At 38.1% G+C, this 10,953-nt stretch overlaps 2 protein-coding genes across 2 annotated transcripts in view; one reads left to right on the forward strand and one right to left on the reverse strand.

Moving 5' to 3' along the window:
- The window catches only part of C11H12orf4 (chromosome 11 C12orf4 homolog), a 45,672-nt gene extending 34,940 nt beyond the window's left edge, over positions 1 to 10,732 (reverse strand). Inside the window, exons 1-4 of the mRNA XM_050750159.1 lie at positions 10,612 to 10,732; positions 8,194 to 8,396; positions 6,342 to 6,487; positions 1,726 to 1,907 (exon numbers count right to left, since the gene is read on the reverse strand). Of these exons, the coding sequence (XP_050606116.1) occupies positions 1,726 to 1,907; positions 6,342 to 6,487; positions 8,194 to 8,371 (506 nt within the window). The 5' untranslated portion in view covers positions 8,372 to 8,396; positions 10,612 to 10,732. The remainder of the gene's footprint in view (positions 1 to 1,725; positions 1,908 to 6,341; positions 6,488 to 8,193; positions 8,397 to 10,611) is intronic.
- NDUFA9 (NADH:ubiquinone oxidoreductase subunit A9) overlaps positions 1 to 10,953 on the forward strand; it is a 306,980-nt gene that overhangs the window by 138,017 nt on the left and 158,010 nt on the right. The gene's annotated exons all lie outside the window — the stretch shown is intronic.

Below are 10,953 nucleotides of genomic sequence, written 5' to 3' on the forward strand. Positions count from 1 at the left end.
AGACGAACTGAAGTACTAGGAATGGAAGTATAGGGAGCCAAAGTGGGAATTTATCAATATACCCAAAGAGGCAGAATGAGTATAGTCACAGAAGACCTGAGAGCTAGTAACAGATTCAGGATGACTTTAAGGTTATATTATTTGAAGGCCTAGGAGGAAAAATCAAACAAATGAAGTTCAACAGAAAGTAATTAATTAGTATTAGGTAATTCTATTTTTATGTATTTTTAAAAACCTAATTCTATATTTTGTTCTTCTTTTTAAACTATATTCACAATTTTACTGGTTACATAATAAAGAACTAGAAAAAAAATTTTGTCTTCCCCAGGGAAATATGTTTCAACTATATACCTAGTGGCAACCACTCACTACAGGTATCTCATCAAAAAGGAATAAACTGCCTCAACACAGCTGGTTAACAAACCAAACCTATAAACAGTGACAAATATCTCAAAACATCATGTTCTTTTTGACAAAGAGATCATTCTAATATTTTACAAAGTATGAGCATAAATGGTCCAGAGGAGTACAATTGTTATGAAAATTTACAAATCTATGCCATATAAAAAAAATGCTAATTTGGTACACAGAAGAGGGTATCCCTCAGGAACAATTATTAAATACATTTGCTTATTATTTTTCTGTACTTAAAATTTTCTTAACCATGACAACGTTCCAAAGATCATTCTCATCTTGCTAGCCTTACTGTTTTCTAATGGGAAGCTAATGAGAACCAGGAACAAACCAGCACATCTTTTTAAATTTACTCCTTTGGGACTATTAAATCAGTTACACTAAAAAAAAAAAAAGTGATTTAGTACTTATGTACTCTCACAATCAAAGCAACACTAAAAATATTACCTTCATTGCATATACACCCAATGTCTTAAATAAGTGTTTTTAAGATAATGAATGTTATTAGATTCTGCTAAATTACAATGGATTACCTAGCAGGACACATCCTGAATTCCTATCACAATTTATCTAGTTACTAGAAAGCAGTCAGGGAGGCCACTTCTTATTTTAAAATACACAATGCTAGAAGTTTTTGACATACTCCGAAGAAAAAATAAATAATAAAAGCATTGTTTGTATACTGTGTTAAGTAATCTATACAGTAGGAATTCAAATCTAATTACAATGTCTTGGAACAATACTGGCGTTATTATTTTTTTCTAAGGTACTTGAGCATACAAAATGAACTGAAAGAGCCATGGACATAGTTAGAGCAGGGCAATGCAGAGGTTCTGAATAGGGAGACAGAATGGTACAGTGGTTAACAGTTCTGAAGTCAGATTTCCTGGTTTCAAATTCCAGCATGCCCTTGGACAAGTTACTTATTTAAGCAAAAACTTCTTCATCTGTAAAATGGAAATAATAGTAGGGTTATGGTAAAGATCAAATGAGACAGGGCATCCAAAGCACTTTGCACAGTGCCTGGAACAAAGCAAACCTTCTAAGGAAGTAATCTATTCCTCTTATTAGAGATAAGAATATACAAGGCCACCAGCATCATTTATTTAGGTAAACCACTTAGAAGGTGTATAAACCTATGAGGACCCTCCCAGTTGTAGTTACACATGTAAACATACAAGAAAATTAATTTCTAATATTGAAGTATTTTTTTCTATCTTATCCTTTTTGTAAAAAATAAAAAGTTGTTCTGCAGGCCATCTATTTGACAATGTAACATTTCATTCTGATAATGCAAGAAATTTGAAATACCTCTCTCGCAATTTTTTCAGTTCCACATCTCTCTCACCAATCAGTTCTGAGATACTAACAAAGTAATTATGTTCCAAATTTAAGAGCGTTTCAGAGGCAGGAGAATGAATTAGGTCATGGTACACATCTGCAAAATCTTCATCCCAGCTGGGTTCTTCAGGCCTCGCGTGCTCTAATGTGGTCTACAAGACAATATACAGACATTCTTAAATCATGACCTAGTATTTTTATTTAACAGACTACCAGAAAAGTACGTATATGATTCAATTTTTGTACATCAATGACAGAAAGACCCTCTTTTATATATATATGAATGTGTGTGTATTATATAGGAGTATCTAAGTACAGAAAAAAAAATGTGGAGAGACACAGACTAAGTTCTTAACATAAGTTACCTGGAAGCAGAAATGAGAAAGAGGTACTAATGCAGAGGAAGGGATAGGAAGTGTCCATAATAAAAGCGTAGGCTATGACCTCATTTCTGTGAAATCACACACACACACACACACACACACACACACACACACACGATCAACAAAACGCCAATGGTGGCTATTTCAGGACAGTGGGATTTCTGATAGCCTTTATTTATATTCTAACATACTGCATACTGTATGGTAAAATAACTTGCATGCATTAGTTACATAATCAGAGAAAACTTTTCATTACTAAAAAAATACTGCTAAAATAGGTTACATATTTAGAAAATAAGGTGACCTATGTGGTCACCTGTGAATGAAAGCCAAATTCATGCATACCTGTATCAAGATAAATGTGTAATTATGCATTTAGTTTGACCTTTTCTAGTGTTACATTTTCTTTTTAAAATATAAGCAGGCTTTTAAGTATATAAAAATGGTAGCTATTAAAATGATGAAGGGACTGAGTAAATGCTGATAGACAAGAAAAGCAGAAACAGGGAGAAACAAAATGGGAATGCCCTCAGCACACACAGATACATCCAGGCAGGTACAGATGCCTATTCCAAGGGCAGCCTCCTCAACTCGTCAGAGGAAACTGATAGCTGAGAAGGCCCTTGTCAAAGATCATATGATTTAATGGCATGAAGCAGCAACAAAACAAAGATTTTGATGTTTTTTCCATTATAGATCTTTGCAAAAGATACCTGTAAAAAAAAAAAAACTAAACTAAATTCTTCCCTTTTCTTACCCATGAAAATATTAAAAACTGGAATTTATAATATGACTTAAAGAGTAATAATTTACCTTAAAACAACTGAACACATCACAGAAACAGGTATATTGAACTCAGTCAGTCAACAGGGAAACTTTTCTAATTTGTTCTCTTTCACTTCAACCAGCTGCTACATCAGAAGGCAGGAGACTAGCTGAGCCTAGGAACTAGGATTTCATCTACTCTATGCCTCTGAAACTCCAACACTGTTCTGATAACTGTTCATCTTTAGAGGTGGTACTGCTGTAGGAATTATAACCAGCCCATGGGACTTAATTTCTGTTTAAAATTCACTTCAGGGCAAAGTTGAAATTTTGTAGGGAGGAACTACTGCAAGACTGTAGGGATGTGCTTGGCCACACGTAACACCAGATGTTCAGTAGCCCCACTACCAGATCATTCAACTACAATAATCTGCAGCATTAATTTTAAACTCAGTCTAGGGCAAGCCTTATGAATAGGTAGAAGATACCTACGTGAGAAGAACTAAGCATAGTTTTTTCCTTGATCTAATTTATGCCACTCCCTCAGGACAGATGCTACTAGAAAGGGAACTGTGACAGCTGAGAGGAATGGGGCACTAAGGAAGTGGCTGCACAGAGAAAGCTATTCAATGTCCAGGCCATTATTTCTCCACCTCCACTTCCAGGCATAACATCTGACTTCTCTGAGGTTCAAACCATTCAGCACCCCTTATCTTTCATGGCCATTATTATCTAACAACCTACCTGTCCGTCACTCACCCTCATTCCTGTAAAGCTTTGGCACCAAGTTCAAAGACTTCCTCTCTGCCCCACATCCTGCAACCTGGGTTACCTGGATATCCATGTGGATACCCATCCAAGGCCCTGCCTTCTTACTTTCCTGAACTCTACAGTCTTTACTGTGGAGTCCCAGTTAGGGCAAAGGAGTCAGGCTGGAAGGACCAGGGGAAAGCAAAAAGAAAAAGCAGAGAAGCTATAAGTCTGGCTTTCTTCATGGCCAGACCAAGCTTGTCCAACCTGTGGCACAGGATGGCTTTGAATGCTGCCCAACACAACAAATTCATAAATTGCCATATTGTTTGTTTTTTTTTTTTTTTTAGCTCATCAGCTCTCCTTCACGTTAGTGTATTTTATGTGTGGCCCAAGACAATTCCTCTTCTTCCAGTGTGGCCCAGGGAAGCCAAAAGATTGGACACCCCGGTCCAGGCCATGTAGCCCTCCTGCGCCCAACTTTCACCAGACACCTGCAAGATAGCTGCAAGACTGCAGCTCACTGCAATCTTGGGGTTATCAGTACTGTACGCAGCACTCTACAGCATACAGCATCAATGTTGTCCTATAAAATCTCCAGCAAGCCTTTGTTTCCTTGAAGTCAGCTTCTCTTCTGCTGGCTTGCCTATTGCCTCCTCGCAATGTATTTTCCTGCTTTCTCTAATAAATCCACCTTTCTTTATCTACAACTGTCTTGGTAAATTCTTTTACCCCTGTACCACCAGCCCAGATAGTCATTGTCCACATGCAAAATTTACTAGTTCTCCACACCACCTCAGCCAACCATTTAGTATCCTCACCAGAAACTCAGTCAGTCAGTATTCAAACATTCTAGTCTCTGACTATAACCTCCACCCAAGATTTCTCACTCAATAATTCCCAGGTAATTGATATTTAACCTCATTAGGACCTCCACTTCATAAGTTTCTCAATGTTTTCATTTTTTTATCAGCCATCAACTGCCACCTAGCTTCACTTCCTTCCCTATGTAGCTTACGTTTTGTGATCTAGCATTCAACCACTGTCTTGCCGATATCCTCAACTCCCTTGACTGATGTACCTTATCTTACCTACCTAACAAAACCCGAATCTTACTCCTCTTCTCTATGCCTGCAGTCAGGCTTTAGAGAGCTGCAGCAGAAAAATCACAAAACTCTATAAAGTTTACAGTGACAAACTGGTGCCACTCTTAATCTTGGCCTCAATGATGCCTGGCAATCCTATCATTGCCTGCTCAGTTTTCTCCTTAAATATCCAACAATCTTACTATACCTACCGCCTCATCTAAACAAATAACCTGTCTTTCCTTAAAGTTGAAACAATCAGAAGAGAATATTCTCAACTTCCTGCTACCAAATTAATAAAATTATCTAGATTTATATCCAACCTTTCCTGCTTCTCTTTGGCTATAACTGGAGAAGTATCTGTCTTCCCAGTTATGATTAATTCTCCATTTGAGTTCTGGATTCTATCCCTTCTAGTCCTAAACTCTGCCATCTTAAAAAACAAACCTTTGACCTTGTGTTCCCATTTAGCCAGTGCCCCATCCTTCACCTCTTTATATTCAAACTTCTTCAGTTAGTATACTAATTCTTCCTATTTCCACACTCTCACATTCTTAAAGTCAACGAAATCTAGTTTCCACCACCACCAACTTACTGAAACTGATATTGCCACAGGCAAGATTACTTGATAAATGCAATGGATATTTTTGAGTCTTTTCTTTGCCTCTTATACTTGAGGTCATCTTGGCATTCTCTCATAGTTTAATTTGCAGTGCTCTTTCTTAGTACCTAAAATCATTTGTGGTACACCTAATGGCACCTTAGACTTTATGAAACGGTATATTATTTAAATAGAAAATGATATTATGTGACTACACAACAATAATGAAGATAAGTTTATAAAAGTAAACCAAAGGTTAAACGAATTACTATTGCTGGTTTAGGGCTGCCAGATAAAACACAGAACACTCACTTAAATTAGAATTTCAGATAGTGAAAAATTTTTTAGTATAAATATGTTCCATGTAATGTGTTGACATACTAAAAAAAATTCATTTATCTGGAATTCTAACTTAACTGGGTGCCCTATATATATATATTTTTTTTTTTGAGACGGAGTCTCGCTCTGTCACCCAGGCTGGAGTGCAGTGGCCGGATCTCAGCTCACTGCAAGCTCCGCCTCCCGGGTTCACGCCATTCTCCTGCCTCAGCCTCCCGAGTAGCTGGGACTACAGGTGCCCGCCACCTCGCCCGGCTAGTTTTTTGTATTTTTTAGTAGAGACGGGGTTTCACCGTGTTAACCAGGATGGTCTCGATCTCCCGACCTCGTGGTCCGCCCGTCTCGGCCTCCCAAAGTGCTGGGATTACAGGCTTGAGCCACTGCGCCCGGCCATATATTTTTAATTACTAAATCTGGTGACCCTATGCTGGTGAGATATACGCAAGTAGCCTCTTGTTTTACGAAGGTATTACATAGAAAGCACTTTGTCTTACGTGCTCACCCTGATATAGGAAGCACAGAAGCAGCAACATATTTATTATAGAATGTTGGTACGTGGAGAAAAGGGATCTTATAACTATTTCAGGATTACCATAGCATTTTACAAATTTTCACCCAAATCCAGAATATCCCTGAAATTTACGATCTGACCTATTTTCTTACCTCCGCATAAGCTTTGGCCCACGTACTCGCCAGCTGATGTAAATCCACCTCACCTGATTTCACAGCTTCCAGGGATGCTTCAGCATCTCTATCATAATCTCTGAGGGATTCTTCTTCTATAAATTGAGTCAGAGCTTCTTTTAAGTCTGTTACAGGGACATCAAACACCATCATCAGCAAAATCCAGGGATAAATAGGGAACATTTTACCTGGCTGAGAATTCCAACCTGAAATCTTATTTTTAAATTTTTATTGATTTATTTAGAGATGGGTTCTCTCTCTGTTACACAGGCTGGAGTGCAGTGGCATGATTGCAGCTCACGGCAGCCCTGAATTCCTGGACTCCAGTGATCCTCTCACCTCAGCCTCCCGAGTAGCTGGGACCACAGGTGCATGCCACCATGCATGGCTAATTTTTGTATTTTTGGTAGAGATGGGTCTCGCATGTTGCCCAGGGTGGTCTCACACTCTTGAGCTCAAGTGATCCACCTGCCTTAGCCTCCCAAAGTGCGGGGATTACAGGTGCGAGCCACCTTGCCTGGACATGAAATTTTATTTTATCAAGCTGATACTCTTAATAGAATCTCCAACTAAAATGAAATCAGCTTAGGGGGTCATTTAACTAATTTCATGATTATTTTCCTTTACTATGACAGGCTGTCGCATAGACAAAGGTCAAAAGTCTTAACTCTTATGTATTCCCTTGATACTAATAAAGTAATGTTACTTTCTTAAGCCTGATATTTCAGTTTGAAGCCACGGGGGTATGAGGACATAAAGAAAATGCTATAGATTTTGAGGGTCTGAACATTACTGCATTTAGATTAAAAAGAGTTTTCCATGTAACTTTAAAGGGTACATTGTTACATCCTTTGAAAGAGAAGTTGAATGACTAGCTTATTAAAACATTTAACTCAGATGACTGACCGATTTCAGTTTTACAGACACCACTTAGAGAGTGACATAATGGAAGAGCACTGTGAGAGAAGCTAGGACACCCGTGTTCTGGCTCTGGCTCTATCATTATCACTATGTTTGCGACTTTAGACAGTGGTTCCCAATCTTAAGTGTGCATTAGAATCCCCTGGAGGCCTTATTTAAACAGACTGCCGCATGCTACCCCAGTTTCCGATTCAGCAGGAATGGGATGGAGCCTGAGAATTTGCATGTCTACCAAGCTCTCAGGTGATGCTGTTGCTGCTAAATGATTAGAAACCATATTTCAACAACCACTGTCTTGGGTAAATAATTTAACCTCTTTATGTCCCAGTTTCCTTGTTTGTACGATGTGATTGGGCTATAAAGTTTCTAGGTTCTCTTATAACTCTAACTGATGATCTAACATATTCTGAATTTAAAATTTTTCCTAGACTGTGAGATAGAACACAGACCTTTAAAAATGGTTTAATACATATAACTTTATAAAACTAATGTAGGTAAGCAAAGACTATTCAAAAATTAGTACACTTTCTGTTCTATGGCATCTCAGAAATTAATAACCAGATTATTAAAAGGGCAACCAATTTACCACTATAATGCTATTACCACTATAATGCTAAACTGCCTTATAACTTCACCCAACTAAATTCAGAAGAGCTCCTGTAATTCCAAACTTGGTAGCTACTTTTTCATTATAAAATCCAATTTTTATACTTTATAAACAACTACCACTTATAGAAAAAAACACTTAATAAAGCTCTGGGGAAATGTTTTTATTCTTGGAATCAGTTCCTATTTTATGGCTGTTCCTATTTTAAAGCTTCTTAGGTTTATGCTTTCTAATATGAAACTTCTAATGACAGACTATTGAAACTACTAAAACGATGTTACTTTAAAAAAAATCAGTCCTCACCTTTTTCTATAAAGCACGGTAAACTGTGCAGCAGCATCAGACGTCCATGTAAATGACTGGCATTCTCTTGAACAGGAAATCTGAGTGGCACTCTCAGTTCTAAGCACTGACTTCCTACTTTAAATTTATATACAAATTCTCTCTCTCTATTGCAGAATCTTTCTCTGTTTTTCTTCATGTTCTTTGACAGGATTTCTAAAGAACTAACAAAAAAGCAGAAGGTTATAAGTCCATAAAGAAATTTATTTCATTATTGCTGTCCTACTTCTAAGAAAACATTCCACCATTCAAGCGATTTTATATGTGTGACTCTGAGCCAATTATTCTAGTTTTTCCCAAGTGTTTATCCCTGTACTTCCATGGAGAAAACAAAGTGCTTCTTAAAAAAAAACAAAAACAAACAAACAAACAAACACTTTGTTTTAAACTTGATTTAAGAAAAAAAAAATTATGGCCATAAAGTACTTTATATTCCAAGGCAGGGTTCTCAATAATAGGGAAGGACCATGGAGAGGTGAGCAGAGAGAATTCTTAGGGAGAGTTCATGGGTGGGGAAATACAAAGCTTATGAAACCGCTGGTAAAAAGAAAGTCAAAGAAGCAAATCAGGGACCAAGCAGTGATTCCGGAGAACTTAGAGGTTGTGGTCATGAGATGTGACTGGGGGAAGGGGAGTAAGAAAGTGTTAGAAAGATTTCCATGTGGGAAGAAGATACACAGAAAATAGAGCGTACAGAACCTCCACTTCTGGCCCACACCCAAAGGCAACCTAGACACTACTAAGAAAGAAGAAAATCTAGTTAAAGGAAGTAAGAATCAACATCAATTAAAGATTTATTTATTCATTAGCCTTGTAACTGGACTTCCTATGGCTAGGCTTTCTCCCATCAAATCAGTTCTCACATTATTTTCTACACTGAAGTTATAGTACCCTTTCTTTTAAAGAAAGGAATATACTTATCTGATCATGTTGTTCATCCGTTTAAAAACTTTCTATGACATTCCATTGCTCTTGGGATAAAATGTAAACTCCTTATCCCAGTTTACAACACCCCTGCTTATATTTCCACTCTTTTCTCAGAAACTGCACCTCTCCTTGCTAACACACAAATTCACAAATTTTATTTCCCAGCCATTCTGAACTTCTGTCAATACCAAACTTCTCTTTCCATGCCGAATCTTTTTGAATGCCTTTTCCTTGGCCTAGACCACTCTTACTGATTTTAATTCCGTTGGATAACAATTGCTAATTCTTCAGGTCTCAGTTTAGCCTCTAGGAAGACTTATTCAACTTCCCAAAACTGGACTGGGTCCCGACAGGCTCTCATATTAGCCTGGACTTATTTGAATCATGGCACTAACCACGCTCTATTTCTTACTCTTGCTAGAAAACAGTCTTCTTGAAGTGGGAGGAATACTGTCTTGTATTCCATGTATTAAGCAGGATGTTGGGAATGGCAAAAACTAATAAATAATTGTTGGATTGTGTGGCGTTTTTATTTTATGGTGCTCACGGGAAAAATAAAGAAAAGCAATTATTCATATGGTTCTTTAAAAAGATATCACCTGAAATATATAAAAAAAAAAAAACTCAAAGGACTTTTGTACGTGTGGTGGGGGGGCGGGGCTGGTAAGTTGAATTATCCAGACTATATTTTCAAATCTGTATGTAGGCTATACACAAAAATCTCCGTCTATTTCACCATAATGCAAATAGATAGGGCATTTGTTTTACTCAGGAAGAATTAACATTAAACGTAAAGCAATAAAAATTTTTATAAAGTTAGAAAACTACCGAAACTACATAAAGGTCTATTTTATGTAGAAATTTCACTCCTAAGTATATATCCAAATACACACACACGCATACGTTCGCTGAAGTATACAGGGAAGAATGCCCATACAAGTTTTATTTATAATGGCCCCAAACTGGCAACAACCAAAATGCGTATTAGTAGAATAGTAAACTTGTTTATTTTATGAGATAAATACTACACAGCAATAAAAAAGAACCAACCGCTAATAAATGCAAAAAAATGAATGAATCAGGAACGTTGGAAAAAAAAAAAAAAAAAGAGAAGGCAGACACAAAAGCTCTGGTTCAACATTCAGATTTGTGTTTCAAGAAACTGGTAGCTTTAGTTCTTTCTCCCCTCACTCTTTTTTTAGACTAATGGTCTATCCTGAAGCCTTGGCTCAGTTTTAGCAACCGTGATCCAGGGAAGTTTCCCAGAAGAAAACGGGATGGGAGGAGGGCTGGACCGAACACACACAGCCAACAGAGCGGAGGCTCTGAGGCTCACATTAGGCAAAAGGCAGGCAGACGGTCGAGCTGAGAAACTTCAACCGGGTGAGGGGACTAATCCCTCTGCAACGGGTGTCAGTCTGAAAGGGCGTCCTCACTCGGTTCTGGGCTCACCTCGCCTAGTTCCGAAGTCCTGAGCAGTCCGCTCACTCGAGCTGTCAGCGCGTCCTGCACTGGGAAACCAGCTGACTTGCCCACTTACACTTTCCAGCCCGCGGATCCGCGACCGCAGATTCGCCACAACCATTTCTATTTCCTGGCATCTTGTAGAAAATTTCTCAGTCCAAGTGCCCGTAGGTCCCAACCTGTTGCAATTTAACCATTTGAAAAGGGCAAGAAGGTGTATTTCTACTGTTATTCTGTATTTCAGAGACAGTGCAAACCCGCCCTTGTGACGAAAGTGCAGAGACAAAGCACACACTCGGCTCTGGTGGACCGGATACGGAAAAGTGGTGC

Source organism: Macaca thibetana, chromosome 11 (assembly GCF_024542745.1).
Source record: "Macaca thibetana thibetana isolate TM-01 chromosome 11, ASM2454274v1, whole genome shotgun sequence".
In the NCBI taxonomy this organism is placed as follows: domain Eukaryota; kingdom Metazoa; phylum Chordata; class Mammalia; order Primates; family Cercopithecidae; genus Macaca; species Macaca thibetana.